At 36.2% G+C, this 23,584-nt stretch overlaps 1 protein-coding gene across 5 annotated transcripts in view; it reads left to right on the top strand.

Annotated features, from left to right (window-relative positions):
* The window catches only part of ELAPOR2 (endosome-lysosome associated apoptosis and autophagy regulator family member 2), a 176,300-nt gene that overhangs the window by 140,015 nt on the left and 12,701 nt on the right, over positions 1–23,584 (top strand). For 4 of the 5 annotated variants that reach the window (XM_024790942.2, XM_024790941.2, XM_071094763.1 and 1 more), the window contains 7 exons: positions 696–959; positions 1,676–1,849; positions 5,013–5,202; positions 6,466–6,562; positions 7,510–7,611; positions 17,747–17,873; positions 22,372–22,550. In XM_024790942.2, coding sequence (XP_024646710.2) covers positions 696–959; positions 1,676–1,849; positions 5,013–5,202; positions 6,466–6,562; positions 7,510–7,611; positions 17,747–17,873; positions 22,372–22,550 — 1,133 coding nt within the window. The remainder of the gene's footprint in view (positions 1–695; positions 960–1,675; positions 1,850–5,012; positions 5,203–6,465; positions 6,563–7,509; positions 7,612–17,746; positions 17,874–22,371; positions 22,551–23,584) is intronic. The other variant, XM_071094762.1, reaches the window with a different exon arrangement.

Raw genomic sequence — 23,584 nt, 5'->3', positions numbered from 1 at the left:
GCATTAAGTAGTCTGGGGTAACACTGCTCTGTACTGATAGAGTGATGCCCACTGCTTAATTAAAGCCAGACCTTAAAGTGACCCAGTGTTACAAGAAGGAAAATCATAATAAGACCCAGGTTTTTGCTCTCTAGTTCACATCTTTTCTTATGTTGATTAGGGAAAGGACTGGAGAAGGAAAGGAAGACTCAGTCAAATTGTGTGATTGCATTGATTTAACACAGTTAATGTTTGTGTGTGACTAGAGGTCCTAGTCTTCCAAGATTTTCTAATCCCCATTCCAAGGCATTTCTACCCTGCCACACTTTCAACATCCTATTGTATCATTTGATTTAGGCTAAGATGTGAATAAACAATGTTGGGAGATAAAAAACTGTTCCTGTCTTTAAACTATACTAGTTCTTCTGGATATGAGGTCTCTAATTGCATCCTAATTTCTACCAATTGTGACAGATCTCACAGTAATTGTGACAAAACTCCTGGAACTCTATTATTGTGGAAATTAGTTTCTGGTGTCAAGATTTAAGATTTTCAAAAAGAAGAACCAAATAGCAGTGATATTAATCTATTGTCAATTACAAACTATTAGGCTGGAACACTCTATTTAGTTATTTTGATGATATCAACGTAAGACATAATCTGGTTGTACAACTAAGCCCCAAGGCAGAAGTCATTACTTTCTGCTCTTTTTTTAGAATAGACGATTCATCAATGACATGGTGAAGATTTATTCTATCACAGCCACTAATGCAGTTGATGGGGTGGCGTCCTCATGCCGTGCCTGTGCCCTCGGTTCTGAACAGTCGGGTTCATCGTGTGTCCCCTGCCCTCCAGGCCACTACATTGAGAAAGAAACCAACCAGTGCAAGGAATGTCCACCTGACACCTACCTGTCCATACATCAGGTCTATGGCAAAGAGGCTTGTATTCCATGTGGGCCTGGGAGTAAAAGCAATCAGGTAAGTGGGTCTGCATTTCAGGTATCCGCATGAAAGCACATTTTAATAGAGAAATTCAAGGGTTCTCCTTAACGTTTCTTTGGGAGCTATGAGGTTGCTATTTATTCTGAAATAAGACTTTCAATTTACCGTTTCTCTTTTCTCCCTTCTTGCATTTATTAAACACTTACTGTATGTCATGAAAATACTAGTTACTGGTGACACAAAATATTAAAAGCTCCCAAATAAGAATGCTTTTCCAAAATATTAAAACTGATTTCTTGTGTATTGTTTAGGTACAGCAAATAAACTACCTATCTGTAGGCTGGCTGTAGCAGTCATCTGGGAACAGCTAGTGTTTCTTACAATTTTTAATGGCAAAGATTGATGCCATATTATGAGTGAAGGACAAAGCAGTTTTACTGTCTGTTTAAATTTACACAACAGAATTTTGGCTATTTCTTACTATTGTTCTTCACTCTGAAGAAATAAGTTTCTACGAGGAACAAACCTGAGGATAACTTTACTCTGTCTTTAAAAGATTCTGAATTTTCTGAACTCTGGCTAGAAAAATCTAGTTAGAGTTTAGAAATTCTTGATATTAGTGTGGTAAAGTATATTATAGCTAAGATTAAATTACTGGAATAGTTTTTACACCTAGAACTTTTTTCAAACACATTTTAGTAGCAGCTAATATTTTCTTTCCTGCTATATTGTTTCTTTATCTTTAATCAAAGGACCATTCGGTTTGCTATAGTGACTGCTTTTTCTACCATGAAAAAGAAAATCAGAGTTTGCACTATGACTTTAGCAACCTCAGCAGTGTGGGCTCATTAATGAATGGCCCCAGCTTCACCTCCAAAGGAACAAAATACTTCCATTTCTTCAATATCAGTTTGTGTGGGCATGAGGTGAGTTCTGTCTGTCAAGGTGAGATGGACCTATATTTCAGCTCTGATTGAGTTGATATTTTCTGTGTTAATGGACCCGTGAATTCTCTATGGATATCAACCAAGTGTCAGAAACTGAAGTTTGATTGCTTAGATCCTCTATTGCCTCCTAGAATATTGGCAGATTTCTCCACCAGGGGCAACCTTGTCTCGTTCTCAGTGTATCAAATCACTTACGCAGTCAGTTGAAACCTGAAGCTTGGAGCTATGGTGTAAGTGCTTTGAGGACATTTCGTTTTCATAAAAATGGGTCAGGGTTGTCAATCTTACCTCTTTTTTAGGCAGGAAGTTATTTGAGAAAGTGATACTGTTGTTTATGTTGTCAATTTTGTGTTTTAAAAAGAAAAAGACTTTCTTTTTTTTTATTATTATTATACTTTAAGTTCTAGGGTTCATGTGCATAACGTGCAGGTTTGTTACATATGTATACTTGTGCCATGTTGGTGTGCTGCACCCATCAACTCGTCAGCACCCATCAACTCATCATTTACATCAGGTGTAACTCCCAGTGCAATCCGTCCCCCTCCCCCCTCCCCATAATAGGCCCCTGTGTGTGATGTTCCCCTTCCCAAGTCCAAGTGATCTCATTGTTCAGTTCCCACCTATGAGTGAGAACATGCAGTGTTTGGTTTTCTGTTCTTGCGATAGTTTGCTGAGAATGATGGTTTCCAGCTGCATCCATGTCCCTACAAAGGACACAAACTCATCCTTTTTTTAATGGCTGCGTAGTATTCCATGGTGTATATGTGCCACATTTTCTTAATCCAGTCTGTCACTAATGGACATTTGGGTTGATTCCAAGTCTTTGCTATTGTGAATAGTGCTGCAATGAACATACATGTGCATGTGTCTTTATAGCAGCATGATTTATAATCCTTTGGGTATATACCCAGTAATGGGATGGCTGGGTCATATGGTACTTCTAGTTCTAGATCATTTAACCCTAGAAGAAAACCTAGGTAATACCATTCAGGACATAGGCATGGGCAAGGACTTCATGACTAAAACACCAAAAGCAATGGCAACAAAAGCCAAAATTGACAAATGGGATCTAATTAAACTAAAGAGCTTCTGCACAGCAAAAGAAACTACCATCAGAGTGAACAGGCAACCTACAGAATGGGAGAAAATTTTTGCAATCTACTCATCTGACAAAGGGCTAATATCCAGAACCTACAAAGAACTCAAACAAATTTACAAGAAAAAAAACAAACAACTCCATCAAAAAGTGGGCAAGGGATAGGAACAGACATTTCTCAAAAGAAGACATGCATACAGCCAACAGACACATGAAAAAATGCTCGTCATCACTGGCCATCAGAGAAATGCAAATCAAAACCACAATGAGATACCATCTCACACCAGTTAGAATGGCAATCATTAAAAAGTCAGGAAGCAACGGGTGCTGGAGAGGATGTGGAGAAATAGGAACACTTTTACACTGTTGGTGGGATTGTAAACTAGTTCAACCATTATGGAAAGAAACAGACTTTCAAGAGGAAGTTTGTTCAAAATAAAAAGGAGACATGCAGGGCCAAATATCAGTTGATAATGTAGGCTTAAATCATACAAATGGATTTTATTTTCTGTGAGAAGAAGAGGAATCTTAATTGATACTGGCAATGGTGAGAGGTTACAGGACCATAATTCCCAATATTTTAATGGACATATGAGGTTAGGGTTGGGAAGTATGTACAGGTATATGCATGCAGAGTAGAAACAGAATAGGACATTTCCTCCATGTCACTTCCCATATTAACTCCTATATTTTCAATTGTCTTCATTATGAGATACTGTGCAAAGCTTTGCACAAAGGAAACAAAAAGAGATCTGATGACCATAGAGGTTTTCAAACAAAAAGATCCATAACATTTTACGTGGTATGACAGTTGTCCTGTTTTGATTTTACCTGGGGTGATCCAAGACACTCAGTAGATTAGTTACTCAGTTCACTCAATAAATATAAATACCTGTTATGTGCCAGATAGTGTGGGAAGCAGTGAATAAGATTAATTCCATTATCTGTCATACTTCTATCACAATCTTATCCTACATTAGCACTACCTTTTTTTCTACCTTCTCTTCTCTTCCCCTTTGGCTTCTATCTCTTTCTTTCCTTTTTGTTCTTTTTTTTTTTCTTTTAGCTTCCACTATTTTCCTTTTTCTTTCCTAAGTACCTTTTCTTTGCTCTTTTTCATTATTTGTTATTGGCTTCAACATTTTAATTTAAGCCTAGTAAAAAAATATATAGTGGTGAGAAGGCCTGGTAGTGGGAGAAAAATGTATAGGTTAGGTCTGCTAGCTGCATTAAGAAAGAGAATCTTTTATATTTTTCTTTTTACACATCTGTGTACACTCTATATCCAACACCAGTGAAATGGTTTTCCTATTTTTACATTTACTTTGTAGAAATTATGGAGCAAGCTATAGTCCTTTGCAGTGGGACTATAGTATATTTAAACAATTTTTCCATTTTTATAAGTTATATCTTCAATTATTTTCTAAATTATTAGAAAACCAAATCTCTGTATTCCCTTTAACTTGTATGGTTGAACAGATACACATCATTGAATCTAAGAGTAGGTGAATAAAGACACTTGTAGTGACCAACTATTTAGAATTCAGGTGTTTTTCTAGAATTTTGCTGCAGTACGACTTGCTTTCTTCTTTAGCCTTCACATTACCTTTCTGCTACACATAGGATCATAAAGGAAAAGGAAGACCAACTCTTTTTCTTTGGCATTAAAGCTTTAAACGGCAGTTTGCTGGTCTCTTTGCATGCATTGTTATTCTAGGAATTGAACATTTCATAGATTACTTGTATTTTCTTAAGCTTGATGACTTTCATTTATTACAAATGATGCTTATAGTGGGAAGAGCAGTATAGTCTTGAATTACTGTATTTGTTATAACTTCAGACTCTGAACTTTGGTTGAATATTGAACTTTCCTTGAGAGCTTTGAAAAAGTACTGGTGGATGGCTAAGGCTCACACCCGATCAACTAAATCAGAATCCTTGCAGTGAGGAGAGAGCCACTGCTGTTCTAGGGTCACTAGCTAGTTGGGACTAAGTTTAGAGATTGACATCCAATAAAAACTTTCTTTTATGACTTTATTTTCCTAGGGGAAGAAGATGGCTCTCTGTACCAACAATATAACAGACTTTACAGTAAAAGAAATAGTGGCAGGGTCAGATGATTACACAAATTTGGTAGGGGCATTTGTATGCCAGTCAACAATTATTCCTTCTGAAAGTAAGGGTTTCCGAGCAGCCTTGTCATCACAATCCATCATTCTGGCAGATACATTCTTAGGTAAGCTTCCTTTGGTTCATATATGCATGCATACATTTATTCTTAAATTATGCTGTGGATAACTTGTCATTGTATTGGCGTTTGCAAAAGATGATTAAGGCCCCCACAGGTAATTTTACATTATCACTTTGTAAGATGGTGAAAAAACTCCTACTAGTGGGGACTATTGAGTAGTCTCTGAGAAGCTTCTGCATTTATGTGTTAATTCATATATAAGTATGACATTTTCTGAGGGTCTGTGCCTGGCATCAGATTTTCTAGAAGTTTAAGAGGCAGACCAATTTTAAAAACTAAAACTAAAAACAAAATAAGAATAGTAAACAAACACAATCTACACCTAAATCATTTATATGCCACCAGTTTCCATCATCTTTTCTCGTACCAAAAGTAAGCAGGTGACAAACAGCAAAGGTGCTGAGTTTCATTCCTCATGTTCCCTTTTTGGCTCTGTAGTCCTGGCAGCCATAGGAAAGTTTCAAGAAGAATCTAGCTCTCTAATGAGTGACTCCTAGGGATCAAATTTATTATGATCTCTACGATGGGGGTTAGGAACCTGTGGTTTTAACAAGCTTCATAGGTGATTCGAATGTGTGGCCAGATGTGAGAACATTGCTGTAGTATAGACTCCAGAGGAATTTAGCATTGACTTTCAGCACCAAGGTCAGTTCCTGGGGGCGGTGGGGGTTGCTCAGAGTGGGAACTCTGAAGCAAAGTTTGCTCTTATTGCTTGTGTTTTGGCTCTGTTATTTTGCTTACAAGAGGCAGGGGGAAAAAAAGGCCTTAGTTTTCTGCTTACTAGATTAAGCAAATTTCAGAGTTATTTTTGGAAATTATTAGGGCACAAAATTTTTTGCTTTTTCAAATACATCTGTATTGAATATGAGTAAAAAGCTGTATTAGCAAAGCAGCCCAATTCATTCGATAAAAGTCACTGGAGAATGAAAATTTTAAAGGACTTTTGAAATGTTAGAGAACTGAAAAGAACTTCATAGATTATCGAATTACTGCTTGCATTAGATTCAGGCAACAAGACCCGGGGAAGTGAAAAGAAATTATAAAGCTAGGGAGTAGAATCTTATCTCTTTCATTCTGGAGACTTTGGAAAATTTCTTATTTTTACCATGAATGCATTAATATAATACAGCATTTCTGTAAATACTGTAAAATGACAGTCACTAAAGCTATTTTCTCTTCAAATCTACAGAGACCAAATAAAACCAATTTTCCATATTGCTTAATAGCTTCTTTCTAAATATCATCTAGGAGTTACAGTTGAAACCACGTTGCAAAATATTAATATAAAAGAAGATATGTTCCCAGTTCCACCAAGCCAAATACCAGATGTGCATTTCTTTTATAAGTAAGTGAAGATGCTGTTTCCTTTGACTGTATTTTAATCAAAAGAAACTAGTATATACGGAACACCAATACTCACATATTTATAATTGTGTGTATGTAATCATATACCAGATGTGAGTTCCTGTGGCAGAGAAGATCGATTATGTCACCTGAGGGTTCCTAGAATGTAGCTTATACTTAATAACTAGTAACTGGTTCTTAAATGAAATATAGTAAAAAGTAGGAAACATGGAATATTTTGAAAGCCTTATATAGTTTCGTGTGTGTGTGTGTGTGTGTGTATTCAATAAAGAGACTATTTGCCGGGCGCGGTGGCTCACGCCTGTAATCCCAGCACTTTGGGAGGCCGAGGCGGGCGGATCACAAGGTCAGGAGATCGAGACCACGGTGAAACCCCGTCTCTACTAAAAATACAAAAAATTAGCCGGGCGCGGTTGTGGGCGCCTGTAGTCCCAGCTACTCGGGAGGCTGAGGCAGGAGAATGGCGTGAACCCGGGAGGCGGAGCTTGCAGTGAGCCGAGATCGTGCCACTGCACTCCAGCCTGGGCGACAGAGCGAGACTCCGTCTCAAAAAAAAAAAAATAAATAAAAAATAAAGAGACTATTTCACTGTCTAGGCAATAATTATTTATAATTCACATATCAAAGCATCAGCGTAAGTAGATATGGTCCTTTTTTCCTTAAGAATATTTTTGATTATAATATTTATTAAAATGATAATATCTTTACTAAATACTTTGATGATAACATCACCTGGGAATGTAGTCAACTTTTCATAGGCAATGAAAGTAAATGAGGTGAAATTGTATTAAAATTGTAAATTAGTGAACTTTAATACATTTTTCTTTTTCATTTGTTCATGAAGCCTGAGAGCAATTATTCACATATTTTTGTCTTTATAATCTGTATTATATCTGTTTTCTAAAAATATTATTTGGCTTACAATAGGTCTTCTACAACGACAACATCTTGTATTAATGGCCGATCAACTGCTGTGAAAATGAGGTGTAATCCTACTAAATCTGGAGCAGGAGTGATTTCAGTCCCCAGGTATCCTTATTTCCATATGATTTGTGTTTACTATGAGGAAGAAAAACTCTCCAGAACATTACAATTTTAAAACACATTATCTATGAACATAAAGCAGAAAGAAAACAGAAGAATCTGTAGTTTTTTTTTTTTTTTTATAGGGATGTGCTGAGTGTCTATTAAGAGGAATAGGTCCTTGTACAATCTAAATACTTCCTAGCCTCTTGTATGACATATTCTTGTCCTGTTTGCATACAGTGTCTAATTTTTTTGAAAATTATTTAAGCAATATAAAATTAATTATTCTACTTGTGTCCCTGTATTTATGTTATTGTTTAGCCTCGATTTCCTTGAGAGCTGGATTAGTAGCTTTCCTGATTTTGGTACTAGATCAACAATTAACTAGCTGGGTGATCAAGTAATCTGACCTCTGAGTCATAGCTTTTTTTTCTGGAAGGGGATGGGGCCCAGGATAGATAATTTGTATTATCGATTTCTAACTCTTCAGTTTATTGATTAATGGTGGCAGAATTACCAAGTTAAGTCTGACTTATAGAATGTGGTTCATTTAACACAGATTAGCATTAAGGCAATAGCCCTCTATAGTCAAGATCTGAATAATGCAGTTCACCTTGGATGGGAACACAAGAAGAAAACAATTTATAGACTCAGAATTGTCAACTTAAATACAGACTGCTTTAATGGCATGAGTGACACTTGAATGCCTCCTGATTTTTTTCAGATATTCACTTTTCAGTATGAAGATTATTTATTTCTTTATATTTTATTTTTAACATTATTATTATTTTTAAATTTTTTTTTGTAGAGATGGGAATCTCCCTACATTGCCCAGGCTGGTCTCAAACTCCTAGCCTCAAGCGATTCTCTCTTCTCAGCCTCCCAAGCTGGGTTGGGATTACAGGTGTGAGTCGTTGCACCCAGCCAGATTATTTATTTCTAATCTTGGCTGAGTTAAGATACCTTTGGATCATAGCTTGATTTGCAGATATTTTTCCTCTATCAAACTAGCAAAAGTATATGTTTTTAAAAAGAAAATGATCGTGTTAATTTTGATTTTGATAGTTTCACAGTAACCCTTGGGAGATTTTAACCTGTCCTGATTATGTCACATCAGGATTGGAAATCAGTGGTGTAAGCATTGCTTCAAATACTTGTGTATCCTAAAAATACTTACAGGGGTAACAGTATTTTGGGCTTATTTTTGGGCATAAAGGCACACTGACATTCTCTTTCACCAACTGCCATGTTTCCACTTCTCATAGATCTATGAATTAATTATTCTTTTCACCTGCTCAAGGTGAGAGACCGATGCAACAATAGTACCTAATAATAATAAAAGGGCATCCTGTGGTGGAGGATCCCTCTCCCAGCCTCCAAACTATAACGAAGGCAGAAAACCACCGTCCAAGAAAAGATGTGGTCAGAGATTCTCGCAATAAAAGCGTGTGTTTTTCATCATTCTCTGATATGCCACCATATAGTTCTGAGTTCAGGTGCTTAATCTATTTACTATAGCACATCTGGGGGTCATTTTATGACCCTGACAATTAACTTCTAGTCTCTAGGAGTTTACTTGAATAGCTTCCAAAGCCTCCTCTAGGCCTCTAACTCAAGTAGATGATGTTAATGAAGACTAGGTCTGTCCTTTAGGAAACACGTCACTCTCTCTCTCGTAAGGTGTGTTCTGATGCTTTCATTGTGATAAGGAAAATAGTCTCCTGGAGTTAAGTGATGGCATGCAGAAACTGAATTTTTCCTATGAGGAGAGGAAAACTTGTTTCTCCTTTGACCTCCAGGAATCTGCCACTCAGGGAAGTAAATGATCTTTCCCAGGGTTTATCAAGATCACCTGCAGCAGAATACCCTGGGATATCTATTGTAAACATTAATTTCTGGGCCGTCTCTAAAAATACAGAATCTTAGATGCTGAGCACAGGAACATTTTTAAAAACCACAAGGCAATTCTGATGCCTACTGAAATTTGAGAACCAGATATTTTCGTAACTCGCATTTTGGAATTTTTTTTGTTTGTTTTTTGAGACAGATTCTCAAAATGTATTCCAAATTTTAGTTTTGTGAAAAGCTAATTTAAAATGTGACAGTCTAAAGGGTGTAGTCCTTCACCCATGTTTGATAAATCTTCATTTAGAGTTGTGATGCGCACTGAAGTGTGCTGACCATTGCTTCAGGGAGCTGCTTCAACACTACAGCCTAAACGTGCCGACCTTTATTTATTTCTTGAATCAATTTCCCATCAGGGCACAAGAGGGAGCTCGGAGATCAGAACACGAGAAACAGCAGCTTTCCTGAAATTATTAGTTTTTTTTTTTTCCTTTCTTTTAGTGGTGGGATTGAATAACTCTTTCTTACTAACAGGAGGAAAAAAAAAAAAAAAAAAAGTCAACATAGCCCAGTTTCTCAGTCTGCTTTTTAAGAGAACTTCTTTTCTTTCTTTTCTCTCTCTCTTTCTTTCATTCATTCTTTCTTTTTTTTTTTCTTTTTTCTTTCTTTCTTTTTTTTTTTTTTCAGCTTTAAGATCTCCAGAGTGGAGGGAGGGAGATGCTAACCAGACGCTTGCCTTGAGAAGCTTCATATGCTGACCAAAAAGTCTCAGAAGGAGACTTTGGTAGTGCAGAAGGAATGCCACTCTCAGGAATTCTCATTGCTTGGCCAAGAATCTTGGCAAGCCAGGCAAAAGTTTACTTTAGCAGGAGCAATGTTGGTTGGGGTTCTATATCTTGGTGTCCTGGGAAAATGTCTTAAGATCCCCAGACCTGGGAAAGTGAGAAAGTCTTAATAGAAAGTGAAATGGGCAAGAGAGAAAAGGGGAAATGTGTGTTCTTTGTGTATCACCTGAGAAATTAGAGGGAGCAGCAAATTATCTGGGCTGCCTTCTCATCTGCAGCTGGAAACACCAGCCTGTCTATTTGGTCTGGCAAATGTAGTTGACTTCTAATTCCATAAAGTGTCTGGAGGGTATGAAACATTTTAGATAAAAACAGTACAGTGTTTATGGCAGATGTAATCTGACAGCTGGAGTGAAGTTACAAGATTTTCTAGTGTAGTTTGCACCTTGAGCAGAGAATAAACTGCTAGCACAATAGGCTGCTGATGTTCCTAAATATTAATAGATGCCCCTAAGTAGATGGCCCCCTAGCCTTTGCCTAAAAGGCTTCTTAAACCTCTAATCATTACCTTAGGTAGATAGAGGAACTGAAGGCTTTTCTTTTATTGGGAAGAATTTAGACCTAAGCATTGTGTCCAAAGGGTTCTTTTAAAAACATGAGAAATTTCTGTTAGTGAAAAGGGTATAAAAAGGACTTATTAAAAAGCAGACAAAGGGAAGCATTTTTACTCTGATAATAGAGGTGCCACAGCATCTACAAGATCCTTGAGTCAAACACATTGACTTTACAGAGCAGGAAACACTGATGGCCCAGGTTGTATAGCTGCAGTGTGGCATAGTCCAAGATGGAATAATTTTCTAAGTGTGTGTTTTTTTCATGCCATAATGCTTTCATCTTGCCATTTTTTCATTCGATTCCTCCTGGGCAGAGATTTGCAAAGAAGCACACTAAGTTAGAGGCAAATATCACACTTACCCCAGAGGATAACTCAACTGATTTACAAGTTATTGGTGCCTTCATTTAAATGAGTCATCTTTCCTCAAACAGGGTCTTTATTGATGCCACGAGTTAGAGGAAAATCATTTTTTTCTCTCTGTCAACTTCTGACTATATATAGCTGCTTGAGTAGTTTATAAATCAGCTTAAAATTGTTTTGCCAAAACCTCCTTCAAAATCCAAATTCATCTTCATTATCAGTGTAGCCTCTGGGAATATTGAATCTCACAAAAGGAATGCTTCACTGTTCTGTCCTGTTATAATCAAGGGTCAAACACTCCAGGGGTTTATTTCACAGATTCCAATTTAGAGTCTCTCTATCAAATTCATCAGATCTATTGGATGCTAATATAGTATTTTCTTTGGTCTTTGGGGGAGGACTGTTAAAACCAAATTATCCATTTTCAGTTCTTAAGAGACATGGAAGGATGGTTGGTAAAATGAGTTCTCTTGTTTTCTTTTTCCCTAGAACAATTTATAGACAGATAATAGATACCTAAGTCTGTGCAAGTTAAATTAAAAAGACAATTTAACTCAAAAGACTAAAACTAAATACGTTCCTAGAATATTAAAAAGTAAAAAGGCATATAGAAACATTATGAGCATAAGTGAAAACAGCTAAAATCCATTATGATCAAGAAATGAAAAAACTAAAACAGAATTGCTAAAACTATACATTTCAGACACTAATAAATAATCTTAAGACATGATATAAAAATTGAAACCATTCATAAAATTTTCAGATCAATTTTGAGATAAGGATGATAATTATTTCATTAAACAAGATAAAGAATGTGAAGATAAAACTAGGGAAAGTCAGTTAATTTAGTTTATCTCAGTTTTGATCTGATGCTGGCTTTTGATAGTTAACTCAGGATAGAGTCTTTAGACAGGGAGGTTTTTGCAGGAGATTGATAGAATTTTGTAAACCTGGATCTAAGAACTATGCATAAAAAATCTTACATTCATACTCAATCTGTTGTGATATTCTTGTAGAAAACACCGGGTTCTTGTCACACATCCAGGAAAGAGTAGGCTTGCAGACACTTTGAAGGGTGAGGGGCTATGGAATTTATTGGGCGAAAAGGAAAAAGTCTCAGCCAAATGAGAGGGGTTCCTGTTAGCAAGCCCCCATCTCACAGATTGAATCCTAGGTTACCACCCAGGAACAGGAGGGGCCAGGCTCCTCCCCCTGCAAAGGGCGCAAACTTCCCAAGGCCCCACCCCTTTCTTCCAGTGCCAGGCTGATTGGAGGTTTTCTGTGGAGCCCTTTTTACTTGGTTGTCTCAGTCTGAATGTTTGTGTCTCCCCACATGCATATGCTGAAATACCATTAATACTGGGGTGATAGTAGTAGGAGATGGTGTGTTGGGAGGTTATCAGATCATGATGGCTCTCCCCACATGAATGAGATTAGTGCCCTTATGAAAGAGACTCCAGGCCTGGCACGGTGGCTCATGCCTGTAATCCCAGCACTATGGGAGGCGGAGGCAGGCAGATCAAATGAGGTCGGGAGCTCGAGACCAGCCTGACCAACATGGAGAAACCCCGTCTCTACTAAAAAATACAAAATTAGCCGGGCGTTGTGGTGGACGCCTGTAATCCCAGCTACTCGGGAGGCTGAGGCAGGAGAATCACTTGAACCCGGGAGGAGGAGATTGTGGTGAGCCCTGATCGCGCCATTGCACCCCAGCTTGGGCAACAAGATCAGAACTCTGTCTCAAGGAAAAACAAACAAACAAACAAACAAAAAACAAAAAAAACCGGGCATGGTGGCTCATGCGTGTAATCCCAGCACTTCGGGAGGCGGAGGCAGGCAGATCAAATGAGGTCGGCAGTTTGAGACCAGCTTGACCAACACGGTGAAACCTTGTCTCTACTAAAGGTTAGCTGGGCGTGGTGGCGGGCGCCTGTAGTCCCAGCTACTCGGGAGGCTGAGGCAGGAGAATGGCGTGAACCTGGGAGGGGAGGCTTGCAGTGAGCCGAGATTGGGCCATGACACTCTAGTCTGGGCGACAGAATGAGACTCTGTCTCAAAAAAAAAAAAAAAAAAAAAAGACTCCAGAGAGCTAGCTAGCCGCTTCCACCACATGAGGATGCAGCAAAAAAGCGCTATCTATGAAGCAGAGAGCAAGCCCTCACCATACACTGAATCTGCTGACATTGTAATGTTGGACATCTCAGCCTGTAACTGTAAGAAGTATATATAAACTACCCAATTTAATATATTTTGTTATAGTAGCCTGAATGGACTAAGACACATTTACAAACAATTTGTAATCTCTAGCCTCAGGGCAAAACAATTTTTGAACAAGATGCAGTAGTGTTTTTTGGGCCCCATACAAGAGGGGACAAGCCATCCCCAGCAGAGAAAGTCTGAGTCTCCTGAGATGCCAATGGTGAGAGGAATTACCAGCAGCAGGTTAGAGACAGCACTGAAGCCAGTTTGAATACCCCAACATGGGGAGCTCACTGAAAAGCTCCATGCGAAAGCAACTCAGCATCAATAGTTTATCCTGGAGGATAACTCAACTGACAAATTTTCTAGGTTCACAAAACGTTCCCCTCAGTCTCCTCAGACAAAATCCAGAGGGATCAGAAACATATTGACAATATAGATATATGTGTTTTAGCCTTTGTATTTTCTATTTTGGTGAAACAAATTTGTACTGAATTATAAACTATGCAAACAGTTAATAACAGGTTCAGTATTAAGTAATAATAGTTCATAAGAAAAGATTCTTCTCCATGAATTCATAACACAAACCAAGTAGATCCTATTTAGGAAAGATTTATTTAAAAGAAGACACTAATAGCTCATCTCTCAGTCCAGTTATCTCTCAGGGAATGTATCCCATTTTAGAATCCAAGACCTAACTTCCTAAAAAAAGTTAATGTGAATTCTTACATATTGCCAGGGCCACCCAGATTCATAAGGCAATCCTGAAGTAAAATAAGGAAACCGGGAAGTCTCTTATTCACTTACCTATAAAACCAAATCAAGGTCCACCTGGTTGTCCTTTGAATCAGTCTTTACCTAGAATTCATAGCACATCCAGCAATCCTGTAGAATCCTAGCCTGGAATGCCCCGGCTATCCGTGACAGTGTACTGTCTCTGTAGACATTTATTCACTGGTTCCTATGGTGACTGCATAAACCAAAAATTATAAAAGAAGCACAATTTGTGGTACCTCTGCATTCCAGCTTTAAAAAGCTGGAGGAGGTGGCTGGAGATGATGATAGGACAAGTAATCAAAGGGAAAAGTATTTCAAGTACTTGGCAATAAAACATTTATCTATTTTACTGTTTGTTTTTCTGTTTTCTTGGTAAGAGAAAATATTTGTTTTTCTCTTATACTTTTTTTCTATTTTCATACTAAAAATAAGTGCTATTCAAATTATTATTGCTTCATACATCCCTGTTTCATACGGAAGGACTGATTTAAATTATGACATTTAGGTTAATAACAAATAATTAAATTTGGATGTTCCACAATTTAAATGATTCATCAGGTTAAAAGAATCAAATAATTGACTCTAAGGTAAACTACTTTGAGTAAAGCTAAGAGTATCTTTTAAAAAATGAAGTCTACCAAGGAAAGGCACTATAGTGTTTTGACACCCAACAGCAGCTTTATAAATTACATCACTGTCGTGATTTTGTTGTTGCAGTTTCTGTGGTTCTAGCAGTTCTTTAGAAAGTGATATGCATTGCTAATAGTCTTTTATATTTTTCATTGCTCTAAACTTTCCAAAATTGTTCACTCATTTTATCCATTAAAACTACCTTGTGAAGGTAGTATAGCAGACATTTGATTTTGACAAAGTACAAAAAAGTGGCAGGGGAAAGAAGGAGTTAAGTCATTTGTAGGAAAACATAATCATTTGAGTGTCCAGTTAGAATTGTAACCCAGATCTTTTCTTTAGAAGTTTTTGCAACTTTGATTAGTTTTCTCCTTTTTTTTTTTTCATTTATAGAGTTCATTTTTCTCAGATTTTAACAGACTTTCTCTTCTATTTTTCCAAGATAAACTGTTTTTTTTTTTCTTACTCAAAACTTCACTGTTCTGGAAAATAAAATATAGAATAATTTGGGGAGGAAGATTTGAACTGGAGAGCACTTTTGCTATTTTCACTAAATGAACAGGAAATTGTATTCTTGAATATTTTTCTCATTGTTTACCCAATATTTTAAAAAAGAAAAAATTTGAGTTGCTTTTTACTAAAAGGGGGAAAGTATGGATATTTTATGTGGCATGATTTTCATCTATTGTACTTAAAAAAAACCTGTCTTTGTTTCAGTCTGAGTATATTCATTACCCTTTTTTTTTAGAAACAGAGAAATTAAGGCAGATAAGAGTTAAGCCATTTTCCCCAGAGTCACTATTTGTCATTGTTCTTAGCCCTGACATATGGCATAGGGACTCAGTTACAGCATGCTATAAACAACATTGCTTTTATTCACATCCCACCACTTCTGCTTAGTGTACGGACACTTTGGAAAGATAGGCATGTAAAAATGCAGTCAATTTATAGACATGTAATTTATTTTTATAGTGTTCATATCTTAAGGTGTCTTAGAATACATTTAGTTAACTAACAGTATGAAATTTTACTTTGCTGTTAGACTGAATATTATAGTTTTGGACCATGTATCACTGGAAAGGTATTTGAAGTTAAAGCTTCAAAAAGTGTTTTTTTATTTTTCCTTATTATTTTGTGGCTATCCTTTTGCTATTAATGGTTTCAGGACACCTGTCCTCAGCACCAGCTGAGGTCTGAAGGAGGTTTTCAGGGCAAAGCCTATATTTATGTGGCTTGACTTAAGGAAGCCGAAAGTGGTAGACAATTTAAATTCCCCTAGTTTTAATGCATTCATGAACAAAACAGCAGTTCTTACTAGAATCTATCCAAATAGCTTCTGGCATCAATCAGTAAGGATTCTGTATACCATAACAGCCATTAATTTTTCAGCCATGCTGTGTTTACCTGTCCCAGAATGAAAGAGGCAAGCTGAGGTAATGGCCCCACCCACTAGAAAGAACAGTTTCCAAAAGTCTCCAGAGCCTCCCTAGTGGTTAGTTCTTTGTGATCCTATCCCTGCGTCTAAGCCCCATCCACATCCATCATCTTCAGAGTAGTGAAGGTAACCACTTTTCAGGTTGTCATTAGGCCAAGGAAACCCAAGATTGCAACGTTATTTGCATCACTTTGTTGTATGTTGACCTCATAGTTGGTTAGTTTTTCACTTTAGAGAATTTTGTGATGATATCTTTCTCCTACTTCTAAAAGACCAGGGTCCTGTGCAGCATTCTATTCCCTAAAGCATCTCGCCTAAGTACATTACCTTAAACAGAAGTTACAACCTCTGTAACATATGAGGCCTTTCATTACCTAGTTTCTCTCCGTATGCCCAGCACTCATGCATTGCATTGCTCTTGAAACTTGCAACAATGACCCACCTGTAATTTCCTGCCAATTAATAATACCTTTTCATTCCTTTGCAGGAATTCCTTTGCTTTCTTCTTTTCTATTCTGGCTAACTCCTACCAAATATTCTAGACTCAGCTTAGATATCATTTCTACCAAGAAGCATTTCCAGAGCCTTTTTTTTTTGTCATGGTCTCTGTCTCTCTCTTAAATTCAAAATAAAAAAGCTGTATAGAAATATAATTCCTCTACCATACAATTCAGTCATTTAAAGCATATCATTCAGTGGTGTTTAGAATATTCAGGGATATGGGCAACCACCACTACAGTCAGTTTTGAAGATTTTCAACAGAAACCTCATATCCTTTAGCTCCTAGTCTCCTATGCCCCAGTCAACTTCCCAGCCCTGAGCAACTACTAATTTACTTTCAGTCTCTATAGATTTCTCTATTCTGGACTTTGAATAGCATCATATCATTTGTGAAATTTTGTGACTGGTTTCTTTCACATAGCATAATATTTTCAAGGTTCTTCCAAGTTGTGACATGCCTTACTGCATCTCTTTTATGGCTGAATAATATCCTTTATACAGATAGATTGCATTTTGTTTATACTTTCGTCTGTTGATAAATATTTGGGTTGTTTCCACCTTTTGGTTATTATATAAAATGCTGCTATAAACATTCGTGTACCAGTTTTTGTGTGAAGATATGTTTTCATTTCTCTTGGGTTTATACCTAGGAGTGAACTTGCTGGAATAAATAGTAACTTTACACTTAATTGGTCGAGGAACTGCTAAACTTTTCAAAGTAGGTGCACAATTTTATATTCCTATCAGCTGTGCATGAGGACACCAATTTCTCTACATCCTCACGACACTTGTTACTATCTTTTTGATTCCAGCCATCCTACTAGGTACAAACTGTTATCTCATAGTGGTTTATGTCTTTTAGATTTTTTTCCACTTGTGTTTCTTCAGCATCCACACAGTGCTCCCCAGCATGTAATAGATATTCTGATGTTGTTTGAATGGGTTAAAAAGCTGTCATTTATGTGTTTTTGGTTTTGTTTATGATTTTAGCAAGTGCCCAGCAGGTACTTGTGATGGGTGTACATTCTATTTCCTGTGGGAGAGTGCTGAAGCTTGCCCTCTGTGCACGGAGCATGACTTCCATGAGATTGAGGGAGCCTGCAAGAGAGGATTTCAGGTAAGGGACAAACTCTCAAAGCAGAGCTTTGGCATTATAGTTGGTTAGTCTGGTATCACATCCTAGAAACCAAGGTCCAGAAGTATGGCAAAACCTTGTAGTTAACTTAATGTGACATTGGTAGGCATTTAAAATCAAGTTTGTTAGCTGACCTTTCAGATGCTAGGGTAGCTGGAGATGTGCACTGGGATTGAGGAAAATGAATCATGATAAGGGAGTCACAGGCTTTGAATATTTACCTGGATTATATGGGAATGATATCATTAAACCAAGATGTGATTTATATAATGCAGGTTAGGTATAATTAAGATGGGGATAATATAACTGACTCACTATAAGAAGCGTGCCTAAACAGTAAAGCATATACACGTAAAATTAAGATCCTACTCTATAGCTTCTTGCATTCATACTTAAATATTTTTTATTTCCATTTTATATTTAATACATTATGAAAACTTTCCCTTCTCATTAAATATATTTTTAAAATCATTTTTATTTATTGATAAATATTTTTTATGTAATTTGGTGTTTAATAATACCTTTGTTAGACATTTGAGAGAAAATTGAAAACAATCTTTTTATAAATAACTGTAGCAAACACCTTTGAAGGAAATTTGATTTTGTTAGTTTATGATTAGCAAGAGATTATTTGAATCCAAAAAGAATGGACATTTTTAAGGCTTAATACATATTACCAAATTACTTTGGTTATATCAGTTTTCACTTTCTCTTCATTTTCACTTTCACCAATAGTGTTTGAGAGAGCCTGCTTCACTGCACTAACTTTAAGTAGTATCATATGAAAAAAAACAAAACAAAACTTAATCTGCTTCAAGACCACTTGTTTACCACCACTCCATGCCCAGATTCCATTAAAATCATAATAAAGAAGCACAGAGGAAAGTAAACCAACACTAATTCTGGAAACCTGAAGGGAGAGTGGGCAGCAGAGAATTAGAGAGGGGAAGCAGTTTTTCCCAGGAAGGTCTTGAAGAGCTTGCAGTTAGCAGGATGAAGGGCAGGAACTTGAGAGGAATGAAATCAGGATGCTTGCACCCAATCCCATGCATTCCAAATATTTGACAGCAGTTGCGTTCACCTCACCCCTAAGAAAAAACCATACAGAACTATTCTCTAAGTTGGTGTTTTTCAAACTTTAATGACAGTGAACCTATATTAAGAATTATATTGTACATCAAACCCAGTACACACACACAAATTAGACACACAGAAATATGCCTAAAAGTGAGATAAAGTTTCAAGGAACAATATTTATTTTGTATTTTATGATAAAGTACAAGCACAGAGTTAATGTAAAGTATATTTTTATTAATAATTTAATGCAGTATACAAAAAATAAGCAGATAACACAAAAACAAAAATTAGGAAATGTGTTATTTAATTTGTCAAATGTGCTTCCCTGTAGATGGCTTATTCTAGTTCAGAGCACACAGAATCAGTGCCGCTCACTCAGCTAGCACACTGCTGAGACAGTTTCTTTTTAATATTTTTAAGTAGGTCAAGGATAAAAATTCCAGATTCACAAAAATAGTTTTTTGTTAATCCTCTTAATAATGATAATGCTTTTTCTACTTCACAATAGAAATTCTTCTTTACCTTTACTCTACAATTATGACAAACTGCTTATCTTATAATTGTTTTTTAGAGTAAATGAAAAACGAAGCTGCACTCTCCTTGGCTACCAAGTTTAATTCAAAGGTTTTTGAATGACTAAATGATCTTTTGTTCAAACATTCTTTAATACTTCTCTCCTGGAAGGTAATGAATGATAAGAAGGTTAAGACAGTAAAGTTGCAACAAGTTCTCTAATTTAATTTCATTCAAACTGTCTTCCTTGGTAGGGTCACTTCAACATATGATAAGATTGTTAAGAATAGATAGTTGCTGGCTGATTATTTAGTATTTGTTTTTGCCTTTAAAATGATACTTTTTGGATCACTTTGATGTGCTTGACATGTTGAAATTTATAACATCCCCCTATAGTTACATATTTAATTTGAGAAATACTGGAAGCAGTTAAATATATTCTTCTACTATGCTTAGATACCAATTTTGGAAATATTTGTCTAAGGAGCTTAAGCTTCAGTTACAAAACTATGAATATTATTCCTGAGTTCATAGACCTTACTTAGTGTGTTCCATTGCAACTATAAAAAAATGGGTATGATACAGTAAGTGGGAATAGCCACCTCCAATCACGGAATAAAATATTTTAAAAAGTCAACTCCTCTGTGAGTTTCAGATACAAATGACAGCTATTGCTGTTTTTTATTGTCAGTGAATATGTGTGGATTTCTTTGGATACCAAAGCTTCATAATGGAAGAAAAATAGTTATTGTGAAATATTGCAATGGGTATATTTAATCTTTTTAACCATCCCACTGTGTTTCAGTCCTATTTCCAAAACCATCTTTATAATTTTTTACTTTATATTGATTGAGCATTCACTTTCCTAATTCTTTAGATATATCTAATACAGATGCATACGTTAAATTTATACAGGTCCTCCACATACAGCTGATATAAACAAAAAGAGCTGCACAACTTGTGATGAAAGTGCTCTTATCAAGTGGGATCTGTGAAATCTATACCAGGTTCTAAGTGTGTATTAAGCATTACTTATGTATGTCATGCAACACTAAAGATTTGAAGAGAAACTGTATTATTACTAAGGGGACTGTCTTAAAATTTATCTTTGAATTTATTTTACCCTGCTCACAAAATATTTCTACATACTAGAATAATAATTTTTTCAGCTGCAGTGTCAGCCATTTTGTTTTCCAATGGTGTGTGGTTGAATGAATAAGGCTTTCTAATTAATAGTTACAGAATTACTAAGATAATTTGCCAATAGCTTGATTTTTTTTTTCCATGTCAGTATTTGAGGAGCTTATTGAAAAGTTAAGCATTCTGGGTTTGCAAGTATTTTTTTAATTTTGAAGTTTTAAGATTTTGTTATAAGACTGCCATCAGACAGTAGAGCTTGCTATTTTCATTGGGTATTGCACATTTGATAAAACCATATCAAAGATGGTACAGTCTTTTTTCCTTGTTAGAATGCACTTCAAATAAAGTCAACATTTGCTAACGAATTTGTTTCTCTCTGTATTGTCATTATTGACACTTAGAGATGCAGCAGATGAATTTGAACATGCCTCAGCATTTCCCATATTACCATTTTTATAAAAAATGTGACCCACTTAAAAAGAAATTTATTTGCACTAAGTTTAGGAAAAACGTTACAGCTATAATGTACAAACAAAAAAATCCAGTCACTAATATCCTTTCTAAGGAACATGCTGAAAGTTCCTATCCAAAACTTGAATCAGACTTTTCCTCAAAGTGAAGAAGAGTCTCCTGCCCCTTTCACTTCATGACTAACTGCAAAAATATTTGTGTATTTAAATCATGAAAATTAACATTATGGTGTTATTCTTCTGTTAGAGTGTTGATAAAGTGACCATCGTACACCAGAAAGTTTAATGAGACACATTAAAACATTAGTGCCCTGTGTTATTTAATGTCGGTGGATAGAATCACCATGCAGATTGCTACTGGTCACTGTATATGTTGAAATATATAAGGAACCATGCACTGTACTCTGATTTTCTATTTTGATCTGCTTATTTGATCTATCTATTTTTTAAAATTCCTGGTTGAGACCCAGTATATTAAGGCAGTTTGAAAAACATTGCCCTAAAGGAATTGCCATCTATTTCGGGAGGATGAAAGTACTGGTGTGGGTAGTGATGACCCAGAATAATGCCTTCCTTATTTTGGCATGGGGAAGAAGGGTGTAGACTATGTGCCCGCTTACACCAGTTACCCAGCCGTGGTACACCTATATGTCCTGGGTCTAGGGTCTGTTCTTCCACTCGGAGGACAGGCTTATTGGGAAAATGGGCTTACATGATGGGTGGATGCAACCCATTTCTTAGAGTAAGCAACCTAAGCTTTCATTCAAAAACATGACTAAGATGTCTAAGAGCATCAAAATTGGAAAAAAAGAAAGCCCAGAAGGTATGTTCATATGGAGCCATTTTTATTCTGAGGTGGCAATCTATGTCTTTGATTGGTTTTTGCATTTTCATTAATTAATTCCTTATTCATTCATGTATTTTTTTTCCTGTATTTCTGGAGCCCAGAAGGTATGTCCATATGGAGCCATTTTTATTCAACCTCCTTGGCATGTACTGTACTCTACCTTTCTGAGGTGGCAATCCATGTCTTTATTTGGTTTTTGCATTTTCATTAATTAATTCCTTATTCATTCATGTATCTTTTTTCCTGTATTTCTGGAGCTTTTATTAAATGAATGTTGAATAATCCTCTATGCCTACTGTAAGTAAAGGGTTAGCAAAACCCTTTCTTCTTTTATGTAAGAAATTGACCTGTGACAAATCTAGCTTTTACAGTTGAGTCTGAATCTCATTTCTCATGTCTTCTATGGTTTTATGGTTTTTTTTTTTTTTTAAAGGAAACCTTATATGTATGGAATGAACCTAAATGGTGCATTAAAGGAATTTCTTTGCCTGAGAAAAAGTTGGCAACCTGTGAAACAGTTGACTTTTGGCTGAAGGTGGGAGCCGGTGTGGGAGCTTTTACTGCTGTTTTGCTGGTGGCTCTGACCTGCTACTTCTGGAAAAAGAATCAAAAGTAAGTACCCTCTGAGATGATCACAAGAGAGCAAGAGAGCCTATTTTGTTGTGAAAATTCTAAACTTGATCATTATATCCAATAAATAGATTCTTCAGAGACACAAGAATTTTCTCCTTGTGAAGAAATCATAGGAAAGGCCTTGAGAAAGCAAGCAGAGGAAACGATTGTTATTCTGACAGTAGAAAGATCATAGAACATTGGGATCATTGAGTTAGAGTCATTTATTAGAAAACAAGGAAAACAAGAGGCTCCATGTTACTCAGGTAGATTATGGCAGAGCTGAGATTTGGAAGGCAGATATTCTCTCAGTGTCTGCCTGTTTAAAAAATGACATGATGCTGTCTTCTTACTTCACCTTTTCTTTTTAAAATTTCTTGTGGGAAGACATTTGCAAAAAAAAAAAAAAAGAAAAGAAAAGAAAAAAAGAAAAAAACAGATTAAGTGTATAGGCAAATATCATGTTTATTTGCTCCAGGTCTTCAAGGATCTGGAATTGAATATGGAGCCTAATTCCTGAATGTATATTGATCTGTTATAGGACTTGAATCTTTTAGAATGATTTACACCTCAGGGGCACTGTGGAACTCCTATATTGTAATATCTACGGACAATTGCAATATCTGGGGTGATAGTATAAAGGAATAAATAATATAGAGAGATGATAAAGACCAAATTACTTGCCTGTTTGATATTCTCATCTTTACAAACGAAATACTGGGAAAACCTTACAGTGAATTGGCTTCCAAATATTCATGTTAAGAAAATGCATGCAGGCCTCAAAGTCCCCGCCCCCAAATTTTTTCATTATTGAACAATTCAATGTAAAGTGGTAGAATTAACTCTATTGAACTGATTTCTGAAATCCTAAATGGTAGATACATGATAACACACATATTGCTATGGCTGTAGGCTAGGGAAATTTGTTGGTGGAGCAATTATACTCCAAGCCAATTTACTGAGCTAGTATATGACCACCTAAAATAAGTATGTATTTATATTAACATAAATGGATATTTATTTGTTTATTTTAT

Source organism: Macaca nemestrina, chromosome 4 (genome assembly GCF_043159975.1).
Source record: "Macaca nemestrina isolate mMacNem1 chromosome 4, mMacNem.hap1, whole genome shotgun sequence".
In the NCBI taxonomy this organism is placed as follows: Eukaryota; Metazoa; Chordata; class Mammalia; order Primates; family Cercopithecidae; genus Macaca; species Macaca nemestrina.
This window is presented reverse-complemented; position numbering and strand designations above follow the sequence as displayed.